This window comes from Danio aesculapii, chromosome 2 (assembly GCF_903798145.1).
Source record: "Danio aesculapii chromosome 2, fDanAes4.1, whole genome shotgun sequence".
Taxonomy (NCBI): Eukaryota; Metazoa; Chordata; class Actinopteri; order Cypriniformes; family Danionidae; genus Danio; species Danio aesculapii.
In genome coordinates, this window is record NC_079436.1 from 42,477,780 (window position 1) to 42,495,949 (window position 18,170).

Here is an 18,170-nt window from a genome sequence, read left to right on the forward strand (position 1 = left end):
CCGCTAACATTTGAGCTCTGTTGAGTGCGTTCTTAAACAGCGCTGATTTGCCACTGTGTTCACATTGGCTGTGAAGGTCATCAGTTCACCGAACTCACTGCTGTTTACTGAGTGTAACCACAGATACAGGGACACTGGAGAGTTTTAAAGTCCGCGAATATTGGATTCGAAGATCAGATATGTCAGCTCATAAACAGACCTTTGTGGATTTAAAATGCTCCAGTGTCCCTGTATAAATGTTTTACAGCATTCCAGAATCTGGACAACATCATGATATAGCAGTAGATATCAGAGTGCCAACATTATTGTTGTTTTACCCCACCTCACGCCCGACCCTTTAAATTTTCATAGGCAGGATATAGCTGCTTTGTGACATCATTAAGCCCATACAAAAAACTTTGTAGTCCAAACGAGCTGTTCGTTGTAGTTCTAAAAAAGAGATTTTTTAAAAACTAAATATTACCCTTTGGATTCGACCCTGACATTTGTAACCTTTTCAATCTTTTTTAATCCCAAACATGCACACTACACACTCACTAACATTTAAAAAGTGGAAAAACATAATAGGACAGCTTTAATCTTTTAAATTCAACAGAGGAAATATAGTCTGAAACAACATGAAGCAAACAAGCGATGACAGAATATTCATTTTTGATTGTGATTATTAAATACAGACATCAATGTCCCATTTAGTGCACAAACAAACAATCCCTAATTATGTATTAATTGGATTTGATGCAGATCAGTGGGAATAAAGACTTCAGAGAGTCAGCAGTAGCATGTTAACTCTGTTCCTTCCAGCCCGTCTGGAAATCTGGAACTAGACTAACTGCTTTTGGCGCAGACCACATCCCGACAATACACACACACACACACGCACACACACACACAGACACACACAGACACACACACACGCACGCACACGCACGCACACACACACACACACACAGAGCGCTAACACAGTTGAACCTGGCCCAAATAAGAACACAGCACACTGTTGTGAGCAAAAGCTCAAAGCAGCAGCATAAAGAAAGAGCCAAAGGGAGAGAGCCGTGTAATTAAGCAAATAAATTTTACTTGACAAATTAAAAGCACTGAAAGTGGTCCAGCCACCTGCACGACAACCGTGTATCCTTGACGACTACATGTTTGAACATTCATACTAGTGCGCACATGCTCATTTATAAACGCTCGCTGATGAATAAACAATGCTATATTGAATGTGTGTGTGTGATTTTTTTGCGGTGTGTTTGCTCACATATATGGCCTTCTGTGTGTAGCGGAGCTGCAGGTTGTGAAGAATGGCCCCGTCGTGCAGGTCCTGTAGGGCTGCCATGTCCTCCACGCTGGTGATGCTGCTGCTGTGCATTGGGTAAACCCTCTGTCTGCTCACGGCGTTCTGTTTGTATGTGTACACCTGAGCAAAACACACAATATATATACATATTTTTTGTATTGCACATTTGTGTCATGACCATGAATGAAACAGAAAAGAGAACAATGTACAAAGAGAAATAAATTGTTATGTTTGCAATGATGTATATCAGCTGGTAATTGTATATTAATGCACATTAATGCAAAGTTTCTTTTCCTTTTGTTTGCATAATGATTGCTAAAATTGTATCATTTTTCTGTTTCCTCAGGCACTTAGCTGTACTAGTTCCAGGACTCTCCGATTACTCTTACTTTTTTTTCTTCTTTCAAAATAATCCTTTTCTATGCAAAAAAACACAAAACACAAAACTGCCACATAACCTGCTCAGGCTGGTCTGTTGGCAAGTTTTATAGGTTTTTAGGCTCTATTCAACTTGTTCAAATCAGACAGACCAGTATGAAGACAATCAAAACCAGCTGAGCACCAGTTTGGTCAGGCTGGATAGAGCAGCATATTTGAAATTTATTCACTTATTCGTTTTCTTTTCGGCTTAGTCCCTTTATCAACCTGGGGTCGCCACAGCGGAATGAACCGCCAACTTATGTTTTACGGAGTGGATGCCCATCCACCTGTAACCCATCACTGGGAAACACCCATACACTCTCAATCACACACATACACTACGGACAATTTAACTTACCCAATTCACCTATGGCATATGTATTTGGACTGTGGGGGAAACGGGAGCACCTGGAGGAAACCCACTCCAACAGTGGGAGAACATGCAAACTCCACACAGAAATGCCAACTGACCCAGCCAAACCAGCGACCTTCTTGCTGTGAGGTGACAGTCCTACCCACTGTGCAAACAATTAGTAATGCATGTACTATGGTATTTATTCATCTTTGTTAAAGTTACTTAACCTTATTTAAGTTAGCTCATGTTAACTAATAATGCATTAACTAATGTTAACAAGCACAACTTTAGATTTTTATAATGCATTAGTAAATACTGAAGTTACTGTTAGTAAATACATTAACTAACATTAACTAATGGCTCATTATTCGAAATTGTGACTGCTTGTACATTTGCTTAGTTTATTTCCTGATGATGACCTAATAACTGAACATTAAAACACCAAAAATCGGTAAAACAGTAAAAAAAAACTTCACTGCTCTTTTAAAGGTTTTTTAATCTTGTCAAGGAGGTATTTTACAATGAGTTTGCATGCATCCAGAAACAAAAAAAAGTCATTTTATTTTTATTCGTTATTTTTTGGGGGGAATTTTTTTAAAACCTGCATGCAGGGTTACATTTTTCAGTCCCACGTTATATTGGGTGGCGTGCTTGCACTGAAATTAATCATTTGTTACAACATACTTATTGTGAAAATACACGTTTTAAGATCGTATTAATTATTAGGGCTGCACGATATGGGCTGAAAAATATTTTCCATATAATATTTTCAACATTTAAAATTATTTTAAAAAACAGGTCAAATATATTTTTTTAGATCTAATTAATTTTATTTCAGACTAAAAAACTGTCAAGGTGTAAACTTTTAGTCTTTATGAATGAGTGAAAACCTCATTGGCTGTAGTCATTTTGCTCTCTTGTCTCGTTAGCATTTATTTTCAGCTCTAGTTTCACCTTTGGGCCTCTCAAGCCAATAGCAGAACAGCAACTACTGAGGAGGTGGGGATAAAGATAGTAAGGCTCCATCTGATTGGTCAAATTTAGATAAATAACCAATACATAAAATAAATGTAATTTATTACACGTCTGCGATACGTATACTGTATATACGAGTATTGCGATAGCAATAATTTTGTGCAGCCCTACTTATAATTGATTAAAAACCTCCATGTAAATATATCTTTATAATTATATATCCATGTAATTCATTTTTGTGAATACATTTGTAATTACATTTGTTGACCATCCCTTATACCTTAACTCACTCTTAACTGCATTTCGTTGTCTTGTACTTGTACATGTGTAATGACTATAAATTGAATCTAATCTAATTTAAAAATGTAATAATACCACCAAACATGTCCCTAATCCTACTTGTATCCCACCTCAAGAGCACCAGAAGTGTTCTGCAATACATTATTAACACAGTAAGTACATTGCATTTATTATTTTGATGCAAGTACACAGTAGTTAAGGCCACCTAATATAAAGTGGGAAGCATTTTTCTAATAGTGCATAAGACGTACAAGCAGCTCACGCATGTGCTTTGAATCAATTTTGCACAACATTAATTTTTTCACAATATGTCAATGCTGAACCAGGCTGCTGTTTGATTCAGAGTCAGAAAAGAAATGCAGAGACAGAACAGCCCTGCTGAGACAGCAATAACCATAGACACAAAGGGGCCGTTTACATTTCATGTGTTTTCTTCTCATTGAATAGCTATTCGATCGTGTAAAGGGCAGGTGTAAATGCCCCCCGAAACGCATTAGAGATGGATATAAATCTGATTGCTCAAACCACTTCGGGAGGTGGTCTGGGACGCATTCCAGACACAACTGGACAGGTCTAAATGCATCTGGTTGTTGAAACCACATATGCAAATGTTTATTCCACCCGAAATGTAAAGAGCTATATTACATACTGTAGTAAAATATAACATTGAAAATTAATTTTCATATTTTGATTTCAATTAAATGGTCACTAACAATTAAATTATAATATTAGACTGTAACTAATATCAAACGGCAGCATTAACCACAGACATGCGTCAGGAAAAATAATATAAAAATACAGCTTTTACTCATTTTGTTTTGGCAGAGAAGCTTACGCACAAATTCTAGTTTTGAATGATGTATTGCATTTATCTGTATGGCAAAAATAGATGTTTCATTTAGCCTATAATGGCAGTGATCACGGAGACTGCGATGTGTGATGATGTTTGGAACACAAAACCTCCTGGAGCCTGCAGATAAAACCCTTTGTATAAAGAATAAGATATTTGGCTTACATGTCTGTGATTAATACGGATAATTAATTAAAATGCAGTGTATTTGACACTTAAGTCAACATTACCTAGTTAAATTTGCATATAGCGCTGCATATGAAGATCACAATCTGTTTAGCGGAGACACATTTAAGTGGTCAAATTTAAATAGAACCATTTTTACAAATAAGATAGCTATCCAATCCGAGAAAACGCATTAAGTGACCAAGTAAAAACAGACCTAAAGAGCTAACATAATGAATATTATCTTCTCTTTAGTGCAAAGACATCCACTAATGGTCAATGATTCAAAGGACGCAGATGAGCCTGTGATATTAGTTTTTTTGACTGTTATATGAGAATTACTGCATACCTTGGAATGTTGCAAGTGACCAATCAGAATCGAGTATCCCAGTGAGCAGTGTTACCTTATTATAGTTACCTTATTATATAAATAGTATTTGTTGTGTAAAGTTATTGTGGAGTAAATTTTTCAGATATTGTTCACTTTAAAGTTTTTTTTCCTATTAAAACGCCTCACTTAAAATGTCAGCCCTTGTAAGTTTTTATGCACATTGAAAAAAATTATACATTGGATTTACAAAAATATTTTAAGGTAAGTGGTTGCAAACAATTTCCATGGGCCGAATTTAGGGTGCTTTCACACCTTGACGGTTGTTTCGGATCCTGCCTTGTTTGGCCAGTTCATTTGGCTTATGTAAATCTTGCAATCGCTCTCGGATCTGCGGCAAAAAATAAATAGGTTCAAGATCGCCTGAATGAGGTGGTCTCAGCTCGATTGAAAAAAACTCTGGAGCTGATCAACTTTAGTGAGAAAGTAATACGATCCAATGAACTAACAAGGTTATATCACAGTGTACTATGGATATGTAATAGGCATATATGGTTATATGAAGAGAGAATTATGAGTAAGGCAGGATGTCATTTCTACTGGCAAATGTGCGTTTTATGTCGAATACAACAGTGAAAGCATGCTGAAATATTAACGAGTGCTGTTTATCTGTTAGGAAAATTGACCAAAATTACCATCTGATAATTTTTCCATATTTTAATCTCACAATATTTTGTATAAGGCCTATAGTTTCGTTTATCGTTCACTGACACCTCGAAAGAAAGATCAACATTGGTCTTCTTCATGATCTGACTGCAGTCTTACTTTATCTGTTATTTCTCTAATTTAAGCTTATAATGCATAATTCTTCCTAACGTTTTTTTAGATTGATTGATTCAGTAGATAGATATTTACAACCCTTGACAACTGAAATTAGGCTATGTGAGAAAGTCTTACCTCTCTGATTTATATTTGGTGATGATGTCTGTGGGTGTCAAAATTAAAGCCTATGGAGTCAATCTAGGGCTATATATACTTGCAACATAAAATAAAGTTTTGCAAACAAAAAATAAGGTATTGAGCAAAAAAAAAATCAATTAAATTTATGTTTATTGACTAGTGCTTTTACAATGTAGATTGTGTCAAAGCAGCTTAACATAGAAGTTCTAGTAAAGTCCAGATTTCAGAGTTGAAGTTCACTTTAGTTCACTTAAGTGTGGTTTAAATTTCACTGCTGAAACACTCAAGAGCAAATCCATCGATGTACAGTTCCACTAGTTCCACCTTAAGCAAGCCAGTGGCGACAGTGGCGAGGAAAAAACGTCACCAACTGACGAAGTGAAGGAAAAATAAAACAAATAAAACAAATAAAATGACAATAATATTATTATTTGTAAAAATTTATGCAAATCTCAAAAAAAAAAAAAAAAAAAAAAAAAAAAAAACGCAAAAGGAAAATTGAGTTGAGGAAAAAAAGGAATTTGCAAACCAAAATAAAGAACTGCAAATAAAAATCAAGTAGTGCAAAAAAATAATAATTAAATATTTGCAATTTTTAAAAAATATACACATATTTGCTAAATATTTTTTCCATTATTGCCTTTACAAAACCTTTCAAGTCAATTGCAACGCTCATTTTGATTTGCCTTTCAGTCAACCGTGTGTTTGGATGCTGTTATCTCTTTGCACTTTTTCTGTGCACATTTCTGTGCGTTTCACTTTCTGGCCCTAATTTGACAAGGGGGTGGAGTCACAGGAACTGTGGCATGTAAGACATGACGGAAACTGTGCCGTGGATGGCGGTAAAAGCAAATTAAAATGAGCGTTGCATTTAACGACAGGTTTTATAAAGGCAATAATGGAAAAAATATTTAGCAAATATATTTTTAAAAAACTGCAAATATTTAAAAAACATTTGATTTTTATTTACTGTAATTTATTTTTGTTTGCAAAATTCCTTTTTCATTCATTCATTCATTTTCAACAGCTTTTCCGGGGCCAGGTCGCTGGGGCAGCAGTTTAAGGAGAGAACCCCAGACTTCCCTCTCCCCAGACAATTCCTCCAGCTACTCCAGGAGGATCCTGAGGCTTTCCCAGTCCAGCCGAGACACATAGTCCCTCCAGCGTTTCCTGGGTCTTCTCCAAGGTCTCCTCTTGTTGGGACATGCCTGGAACACCTCCCTAGGTAGGCATCCAGGAGGCATCTGAAGCAGATGCCCAAGCCACCTCAGCTGACTTCTCTCGATGTGGAGGAGCAGCGGCTCTTCTCCGAGCTTCTTCCGGGTGACAGAGCTCCTTAACCTATCTATAAGGGTGCGCCCTGCCACCCTGCGAAGGAAACTCATTTTGGCCACTTGTATCTAAGATCTTGTCCTTTCGGTCTTGACCCAAAGCTCATGACCATAGGTGAGAGTGGGAACGTAGATTGACTGGTAAATCGAGAGCTTTGCCTTTTAGCTCAGCTTCTTTACCACAACGGACTGATCCAGCGACCGCATTACTGCTGCCGCTGCACCAATCCACCTGTCAATCTCACGTTCCATCCTTCCCTCACTCCTGAACAAAACCCCAAGATACTTGAACTCCTCCACCTGGGGTAAGGACTTTCCTCCAACCTAGAGATGGCAAACCACCTTTTTCCGGTGGCGCACCATTGGCTTGGACTTGGAGGTGTTGATTCTCATCCCAGCCACGTCACACTCGGCAACAAACCCCCAAAAAATCCTTTTTATTTCTCAAAACTTGAAATGTGCATTATTTTTTTATTTTGCTCAATACTTTATTTTTTGTTTTTCAAAACTATCTTTTATGTTGCAAGTTTATATGGCCCTAGATTGACTCCATATAAAGCGCACCTTTTTTCTTATAATGTCTCATTTCTCATCATCACAAATTAAAATAATGACAAAGGACCGCTGAGTGGAATTCGTGGGACTCTGAATAATAAACCCTGAAACTGATCAATGTGAGGAGAGTTTACTCGCACATATGTTACCTATTTTGGTCCGTTTAGAAACTTTGCCGTGTGTAAAAGAACCGCACCAAGAACAAAACTAAACATTGTAACAATTTTAATCCCTGTTTCAGAACAAACTAATGGATCTATAGGTGTGAAAGCACCCTTAAACAAACAAATTAAATTAAGTAATGTTCAAATTAATTTGTTTGTTTAAATTCAGCCCATATAAATTGTTTGCAACCACTTACTTTAAAAATGTAGTCAATTCAATGAATCATTATTTTTCAGTGCACCAATACACAAAATGATACTCAACCTAACCTATGAAAACCTATAAAGATCCGGTAGGTAACAGACTCTACACAAGACAGCTAGACACAAGAGAAAGTTGCAAATGCATGACTGAACATACAAGAAGATAAAAAACAAACTCAAACATTTCAAGAAAGCCGTTAAAATACAAACACAGACACTGCTCAGTTAACTGAGACTCCATGACGACAAACAGCCTGCTGGTCTTTTCCAAACAGAAGTGTGTCTGTGTGTGTGTGTTTGTGTAAAATGAGAGCACGCCACCTGTTCAGCAGTGCGTTGTGATCTGAGGTGCACAGAGCAGATGTTCAGCCACTGCTCCCGTGTAATGCATACACCTACTTACCTGACCGTAGTCGGTGTTAAAGACCACCACTCCGCCCGAGCACGAATCCACCGTACTGGGGACATAATGATCCTCCACCCAGAGCCACACACGACAACCCTGTCAAACACACAAACACTGGTTATAACACACTGAACAATAGTAACAGGGCCACGAGTTTAAGGTAATTATGGATCTGGATATAAAACATGCAGTTTGAGTACATGCTGTGGGATAGAAATATCAAGCAAGAAAAATGCAATACAAACACATTCACAAGTCGACAAATTCATTGATTTCTGTCCAGTTACAAAACTCTTATTGGAAAAATCCGCTATATTTACAGTCTCTTCTTAACATTCAGAAAACATGTCGAAATCTGTGCTCAAGTAGTTTTGTTAACCTTTGTATAGGCAAAGTTCGCACTTCATTTGGTGGCTACTCTTTTCAGTTTTCTGCCGCCGATGCTTGGAATAATCTGCAGCAGACCTTAAAGCTCAACACTTTTATTCATTTATCAGGCTTTAAAAGTTCAATCCAGTTAATAGTACAAGATCACTGAGCTTGTTTTCAGTATTTCCTTGGTTTTATATGTTATTATCTGCATCTGTGAAATTGTTATTGTATTGTGTCCCTGCTGCTTCGTATCTGCTGTTTATGTTGCCTCTTGGCCAGAGCGTCATTGTAAATGAGAACTGTTTCTCAATTGACTTACCTAGTTAAATAAAGGTTATTATTAAATGTTGTGTTTAAAAAAACTGTAAAAACGTGAAATTCTGTGCAAAATCTGTAGCTTTGGATATGGAAAGTAACATTTGAACTGTTAGACAATATGTTTTGGTTACTTGTTGGTGTGCAAAAACAGTACAGTACATACAGTTTTCCATTAAAGCAAAAGTATTTTGTAATTGTTTGGTAAATTTGAAAAATTGTTGAAAAAAAAAACACAGGATAATACAAAAAACTAAGCAAACATGCTGTATGTTATATATATTATAGATTTAATAAAAACAAGCTAAAAAATGTTAAAATAAAAATGTTTGCTTATATATTGTAAGCTGAAACACAATTCTTGAGGTGTTTTTAGGTCAACCTGATTGTTGTATATTCAATTCACTTAAATTTGTAAAAACTATTAAGTTAACTTAATTCCTTCATGTTGTCCCAACACAAATCGGTTTTGTCGAATCCAGTACAATCTGGATTTTGAAAAAACGAAATTCTTAACAGTTGGCCAGAAAAATAGATTTTATATAAATAGTGCTTTATTTGCAAATGTTTAATGCAATTTTTTAATTGTATGCACATGGATGAATGGAAATGTAACTTTAGACATGTAATACAGAGCAAATGCCAGATAATAATCTTATAGGTTAAATAATCTTACAAATAATCATATAGATATTTAATCTTATAGGTTTAGAATAAGGTCTCAAAATGTGCCCATATGTGCCAAAGCAACAAGCCTATAATCAAATGTCAAAGATTTCTATATGAAGAGCAATATTTCTCATCAGATCAAACCCTATTACACTCACTTCTAATTTTGTGTAGCTTTAAAGTCCTAAAAGGCCACTGCCCAGCAGAGTTTAAAGTGTTAGTTCACCCATAAATGAAAAAGGGAAAATGTGTTATTTACTCACCATTGTGCAATTTCAGTCCCTAATAGGCCTGTCACGAGTAGGGATTTTTGTTGTGCAATATATTGTCACAGAAATTGTTATAATAAGCAATATCATTGTAATAATTTGAGATCATTTTATGCCACTGATTATATAACAGCATAATAAAGCAAATAGCCATAAACACTTTCAAATACTTATCATTATTTAGATTCCATCATTTGATGTTAAAAAGGTCCTAATATGTATACTATTAAATGTCCGATTAGGTATGTGCAATTATAGGTGAGGCAGAATGTAAATGTCATTGGAAAATAGCTTGTAAATATATATTGCATCGGCAAAAAAAATATTGAGGTCATCTTCACCTATTGCACGATAGGTTGATATATTGATTATTGTGACAGGCCTAGTCCCTAAGTCCTTCGGTCATCTCCGAAACACAAATGAAGATATTTTAGATGAGATCTAAGAGCTCTCTCATCCTCCATAGACAGCAACAGTCACAAGACGTACAAAGTACAGAAAATAAAATAAAAATTGTTTTGCATTTTTTTGCATGTAACTTCAGTGGTTCAGCTGTAATCATACAAAGCTCCAAAACACATTCTTTGTGTGCTAGAAAAATTGCAAACACACGCCCTATCTGATGTGGAAAAATAGGCAAACAAAGTAATTTTTACAGTTGTTTTAGTGCACAAATGTGTTTTTGGAGTTTCATCATATGGTATGTTTTGACAATGTTTTTAGTTCCTTTTCTGGGGTCTGTTCTTCGTACTCAATGAGCTAGATTTAGTTAATGATGATTTGACACGATCCAGGATCATTTCAAAACTCTTTTTTTTGATGCAAAATTAATTTAAGTAGCCATTTATTTAGAAACCTGAATAGGCTTAAGAAGAAAATCTACTCTAAAAAATCTCGACACATGAAAGTGTAAAGCCTGCAGCTCACAACAAATGTGGAAAGCTATTGGGTATCATATTTAGCAAACTGTATTGCTACGAATTTTAAAAAACTTTGCTCACATGGATGATTAAATATCAATCAGATGATGTCATTACAATGCTGTGCCGTCGACCAATTGGTGCATTGATGATCATGAGTTCGAGGACCGATAGATCTGTCCTTCACACCACACGCAGCAATCTCAGATTAGTTCATCCAAACATTTTAACCTGATTTGCGAACTTGTTTGAAGAACTAAATTAGCCAGAGATAAGTTATCAAGATTAAAAAAATCATCTTAGATCATTTAAGCGAGGTACAAAGAACGGACCCCTGGACTTTAAGCATCTTTGGAACCATTTCTGTCAATGGAGCATTGGAGCGCTCATGGATTTCATCTAAAACATCTTAATTTGTGATCAGAAGATGAACGAAGGTCTCGGGGATAGGAACGACATGAGGGTGAATAATTAATAACAGAGTGTTTATTTTTGGGTGAACTAACCCTTTTAAAATGCCCCTAACTAAACACCTGAAACAACTAATCATGGTCTTGGATTCACTAAAAAAAACTCTAGACAAGTGTATTGGAGGTATAATGGGAGCTAAAATCTGCATGGTCAACCAGGTGCAGGATTGGACACCCTTACTATAATCTTACTCTGTCAACAACAGTCTCATTTTTAACAACAAATGTCTAATTTTATTTCTCCAAATGAAGATAAAGTTGATACTTGATTAAGTGTCCTCGGAGCGATCTCATTTTTCTTCTGGAAGTCTGCAGGACTGTACATACATTAGGTCGAAAAAAGGTATGATTGCCAATAACTGAAGCTCATTAGAGCAGATTCCTCGCTCTCTCTCTCTCACACACACATTCTGTATAAGTGCACACGATGATGGAAGAAACACATGGAAATCTGAACAGGCATGACTGGTTGTGAGGCCCCAGTGAAGCAGACACAGCTCAACTTTAACCCCATTCCCCACTTATACATGCACACATATAGACTTATCAGCACTGCATCAAACACTGCAGCATTGTTTTCAGGCCTGTGATGCATTGCATTGTGGGTACTGTAGTTACAGAATTTGCAATGGTTATAACGGAAATTACATTTGTTACAAATGAAAACTATATTGGTCTTTTGGGAGTCTACTGGTAGTTTTATTGCATTCTATTGGTGGCATGTTAAAACCATAAAGCCTAATGGAATTCAATTCAACTTCAGTAATGGAATATGTCCCAAAACACACTAGAAATCATTCAATTGTATTGGTTTTAATGGTAAAAAATGCTATTTGGTATTTGTAGTGGAAGTCATTAGAGCATCTGTGATGTTTTTGATTGTTGTTTTTTCTTTCAGCAGGGTAGAGAACATAAATTTACCACTCATTTTTACACATGGAAAACATCAGACTGCAACCATAAATCAAATCAAACATGAAGACAACAAAGTGATTATGGCTGACCACAGTACAAATAGCCAGTTTTAAAACCCAATCTGTGGAATTTGGAAACTCGATGGGAGTTGTGTGGATGTAAAAGACACTAGAGCAAATTAAGATGGCTTGCTATTAAGAATTCGCCATTGTTAACCTGTCATGCTCTCTGTCATCCTCTTATTCAAGCAGTACAGCATGAAGTCAACAGCTCTTCGTAACTTAGACAAGCAGAAACACACACACAAACACACACAGAACTGCTGAACGATCAGACTGCTACAGAACAGCTGTGCAGCTGGACACACACACACACACACACGCACACAAACACACACGCACACGCACACACACACACACACACACACACACACAGTTGAGCACTTTCTCTCTCTGTTCCAAAATTATGTGCAGAAACAGTGTAGAGAAGCATGAAGCTTCGACTGATTTCAGTTCAAAATTGCTGGCCTTCATTTTGCATATCGTTTGACAGAACGTTGGGAAAGCTTCCCCTTTACAGTAACTTACCTGTAAATGTGTTTTACAGTAGCAAGGGCCTACGGCAATTTCATTTCACAGTAAAATAGCCTAACTGCAACTTCTTTTTATGATAAAATGCCTTTTACTACATTTTAATTTTTAGTATGGCAATTTTACAGTACTTTTACTGTAATTTATTTACATTTTAATACAAAACCTTTATTTTTATTATTTACTATTGAACTGAATAAATTCCAAATAAAATGTATGAAGACTAACATTTTCTCATCAGACCAATTGCTAAGCTATACTTAGTTCACAATTTTTGTAGATTTATAGTATACTTTAAGGCCACTGACCAGCAGAGTTTAAAGAGTTCACACAGAAAGTTAAAGTTATTTACTCACCATTGTGCAATTTCAGTAATGTAACGATAAGGAAATTTTGTTGTGCGATATATTGTCACAGAAATTGTTGAGATAAGCAATTTTATTGTTATTTTACAGTAATTTTTTATTTCATTTTACAGTAAAATAGCCTAACTGTAACTTCTTTTTATGATGAAATGACCTTTACCACATTTTAATGTTATAGTATGACAATTTTACTGTACTTTTGCTGTAATTTATTTACATTTTGATACGAAACCTTTATTTTTAGTATTTACTATTGAATTGAATAAATTCCAAACAAATTACCAGATAATGTACAAAGTATTTTTGTCTTCAACTACAGTAGCAGTACTTGATTACATTGATTACAGTAGAATACCGCAAATTCCTAAAATGCAGTAAGTTACTGTAAAAGATTTAAAATAACTTACAATGCGGTGCATGTTACAGTAATGAATTGTTATTTTGCTGGGCATTTTTGCAGTAAAAAACTGTAAAATTAATGCAAAGTGTAACAGTCAATTTTTTTTATTAAGGTAATAAACTGCACATTTTATGTTTACTTAAATAACAATACTGCTTCTTCAGCATTGACATTGCAATGTGCACCTCTGCAATTATCACACTGTAGGTTCTGCAATGTCCACTCAGGATTAGTAGACAATCAGGCAAAACAGATATCATGTGATTTGTGGAGTTATTGCAAAACTTATATAATAGAGTGGAAGATTACAATTTGTATGTGTTTTTAAGGCCTGTATCAGCATCCAGGCACAAGACATTGTGATGTTTGTAGCTTCAATAAAGATTATTAAAGAATTATTAGATTTTAAGATTATTAAATTAGAATTAAATGATGAAGACAAGTGTTATTTTACATTTTCTAATTCAACTTCTGTACCTGAATAGTATTTGACTACCCTGAAAACCATAAAACATTGCTCATTTCATTCGTATCTTTGCACTATTATATTTATTTATGCTTGTGATATTTTATACAATATGTTATGCTCAAAATCATTCAAATAATAAAGACAATATAATCGCAATGTAAGTTTTTTTCCCAATATCGTGCAGCCCTACTAATAGTAATAATTGGTAATAGTAGTTTTGAGCGCTAAAGGAGTGTTTGTAAACTGTCACAAATCTGTCATATGACTAAAATAGTTATTGCAGCCCATAATATAAAGATTACACTATTATACTTCAAAAACCCACAAAGTTGCTGCCGACCTGAGGAAAAAAAAAACAGTGACCACATGAAAAACAACTTTGGTAGGACTAAGACAAACGTCTGTAGAGGAAATGGACAATTTAAGCCAATTCTCTCTGATTACTGTCACATGCGCATCTCCCTGGTTTTTAACATCCTATGCTAAAGTTAATAGCAAACAAAAGCAAAGAATAAGTGATGATTTCATTTATGGGATTAAGATATCAGTGTTTTAAAGTATTAAAAGAAATTTAATGATAAAACTTTGTTTGGATTTTTCCATTAAAACATTTTTTTAAGTAACTTTGCAACTATATCAACTAGCAGTGATTAGAGTATTAGCAGACTGCTATTTTATACTTTCCGGTAGTGTTGTCAGAAATATCGATAAGTATCAATCCTGAATTATTTTAAATGATACAATATTGCGTATGATTAGTATGGACACTGGCTTAGCTCCCTCACACTCTCTCTTCTCACCAGCAAGGAGATAATTGATAAATATTATTTAGATTTTAACACTTTTGCGATTATGAGATTGCACTAATTTAGTTTTTTTTATTGCCTTTTAGTCTTAAGGACTGTTGACAGGTACTGTATAAGCATTTTATTGTTTGGTTATTTTTCCCCTTTTAATTTCACATCCTTTTAATGTTGCGAAATTTGTTCCCCACAGTATCGAATATCAATATTTTTCAAGGTATCGTAATAAAGCTGGAAATTCCATTATCGTGACAAAACTACACTCCAGTAACATAAACTTTGTAAATCCACATAAACCTATTATACTATTACACTCCAACCTAAAAGTAATCCTCTACTTAAGATTGATTTAACATGTTGTTGCAAAGTTATACAGTCAAAACAATGTTTAAAGGACACCATCAACTGTAACCCATTTATAAAAGTGAACAAATAAGAAAGAAATCACACTTTTAAATTTGACTAATCATTTACATTTTATAAGCAGCATGAAGACTGCCACTATGATAGAAATATATTTGTGACGTGTTTGGAGTATTAACAGGCAATGTAGTGGTGTTCCATTGCCGCTATTGTTGGTAGAGCAAGCAAGTTTTTTACACGTAAAGTCAGAGTCCATAGGCAAAATAGATGCAAACAAAAACGTCTTTAGTTTCCAATCAACAGAATTCCTTCACCAATTTTCCTTAATCCATAATGCACACTTTTCTGTTACCTTAAGTTGTTACGTTATGTTGAGTTACGGTCAAAAACTGTGTGCTTCCTACCAACGCTCTCTCCTCCATGCAGTGAAGCCACAGTTATATACTCTCCTACTGACACCTTGTAGCCAATCGCCAATATACAATGTATGGCTCCTACAGGCAATGTTTACTGTTGAAAAAGACACAAACTACATTGTAAGATATTTAATTGCATTTTTGCGGTAACTTAATGGCAGCACTGTTGCCAGCAATTTACTGCAAATTCCCCTTAACTTACCTGTAAATGTGTTTTACAGTAGCAGGGCCCTACCGCAATTTCATTTTACAATGAAATAGCCTAACTGCAACTTCTTTTTATGATAAAATGCCTTTTACCACATTTTAATTTGACAGTATGACAATTTTTACATTACTTTTACTGTAATTTATTTACATTGGAGTAAATAATCTTTATTTTTATTTTTAGTGTTTACTATTGAACTGAATAAATTCCAAACAAGTGACAAGATCATGCATAAAGTATTTTTATTATTCATTGTTATTATATCCATTTTAAATGGTTTACAAAAGTAATTTTCATTCATCACTTGTCGTCTATTTGAAATAAATTTTCTGATCGAAGTTAATTAATGATTTTTACCATCTACCTCATTTTTGTCTTCAACTAGTGTAGCAGAACTTACATTGACTACAGTAGAATACCGCAAATTCCTTATATGCAGTAAGTTACTGTTATAATGTTAAAATCACCCGCAATGCAGTTAATATTACAGCAGTGAACTGTAAAGAATGTATGTGGTGTTTTACTGAGCGTTTTTGCAGTAAATAACTGTAAAATTGTGGCAAATTTGATTACAGTAGAATACAGAAAAACCTAATATGGAGTACTTACTGTAAAAGTTTTAAAATGACCAAGAATGCAGTGCACATTACACTAGTGAACTGAAAAGAATGTATGTGTTACTTTACTGGGCATTTTTGCAGTAAATAACTGGAAAATTGTGGCAAAGTTGATTACAGTAGAATACCGCAAATTCCCAATATGTAGTTACTGTAAAAGATGTAAAATGACCAACAATGCAGTGCATATTACAGTAGTGAATTGAAAAGAATGTATGTGGTATTTTACTATGCGTATTTGCAGTAAATAACTGTAAAATTGCGGCAAAGTTGATTACAGTAGAAAATCGCAAATTCCTAATATGCAGTAAGTTACTGCAGTAAATAACTGTAAAATTGTGGGAAAAGTCTGTAAAAAGTAAAATATCCGTAAACAGTCTAACAGTGTATACTGGATTTGCTTTCATTAAAAAAGACTTAACAAGCTCAAAACTCAGAGTTAGCCCCATCGCGCTAGTCCATCTCTAACTCACACAAACAGGAAACCCTAAACAAGTTTATCTCAGAAATCCTGGGCCTGTAATCCAATTCCCCATCTCTTCAGTAAACCAGGACACACAGTGACACCGTTTCCCAACATTTGACTCAAAAGCTTCATACACGACATGAGTCATGAGAATATGTTTCTCCACACACTAGTCTAATGTGTAGTGCATCTCTAGAGACAGGTTAAGAAATTAACGCGAAAAAATGTTTTGAAATATTCATCATTTTGTATTGTGAACTTACTTTAAAGACAAAAAAATCTCTTCAGAAGTTTGCTAAACCTCACATTGGGGACATCCAGGAATGTGTCTACGGTTAAGACACAGAACTTGAATGTGTGCAAGTTTCATGACAGAAGCATTTTTCAAGTTAAGCGGCTTTGTTTATCTGCAAACATGAAAAGATTATAACTGTTCAACCAGTTCATGACTGCAACACACACACATACTACAGTTTACTAAACATATTCATAACTGTCAGTTTTATTCTGTGTGCTTACACATTAACATTTACTACTGATTTACATTTTTAAAAAGCAAAAGAAAAATTTAAGTGCATTTAATCAATTGAAAAGACGGTAACAAGAAAAGAAATTAGATTTTCAGGGATAAACTGTGATCAAAACACATTGTTGGAAACCAGCCAATCCAGTTTTGGAAAAGTTGATAAACAACTTTTACCATTCAACTACAGAATTGGTTCTTTCCACTCTTTAAAATACAGATTCCAAAACAGATTTATTTTATTCACAGCAATGGCACAGAAGAACCTTTTTGGGTTCCCTAAAGAACAAAAAACTATTATGTTCACTAATCTGAAATAATATACAGTAAAAGCAATTGTATTGTAAAAAAACAGATATTAAAAGCTCAATAAATGATTCCAAAGTTTTATTTCCTGTGTCACACGATCTCTCAGAAATCAAGAAACCTACAGTACAGTGGGTGACACTTCAAAATGACCACTAATGCCGCATGTGGCGAGGTGGCAATAATAATTCTTCAACTGTACATTATATTTGTATACATTTCTTTTTTTTTTTTCAAGGTTTGGATATTAATGAGAATTAATTCTTACAGAAAATAGATTCTGAGACTGTTAAACATTACATTGTGTAAACTGTTCAGATAAATCTTTATTGTGAAGCAACACTTAGGCTACTGTATTTGCACTGAATTGGAAATAATGTTATTTTAATATAGTCAGTCGTAAA

General features: G+C 34.8%; 1 protein-coding gene across 1 annotated transcript in view; it reads right to left on the reverse strand.

The window, feature by feature from the left end:
* myo10 (myosin X) overlaps positions 1–18,170 on the reverse strand; it is a 105,869-nt gene that overhangs the window by 72,318 nt on the left and 15,381 nt on the right. The window contains exons 2-3 of the mRNA XM_056479884.1: positions 8,308–8,406; positions 1,259–1,417 (exon numbers count right to left, since the gene is read on the reverse strand). Of these exons, the coding sequence (XP_056335859.1) occupies positions 1,259–1,417; positions 8,308–8,406 (258 nt within the window). The remainder of the gene's footprint in view (positions 1–1,258; positions 1,418–8,307; positions 8,407–18,170) is intronic.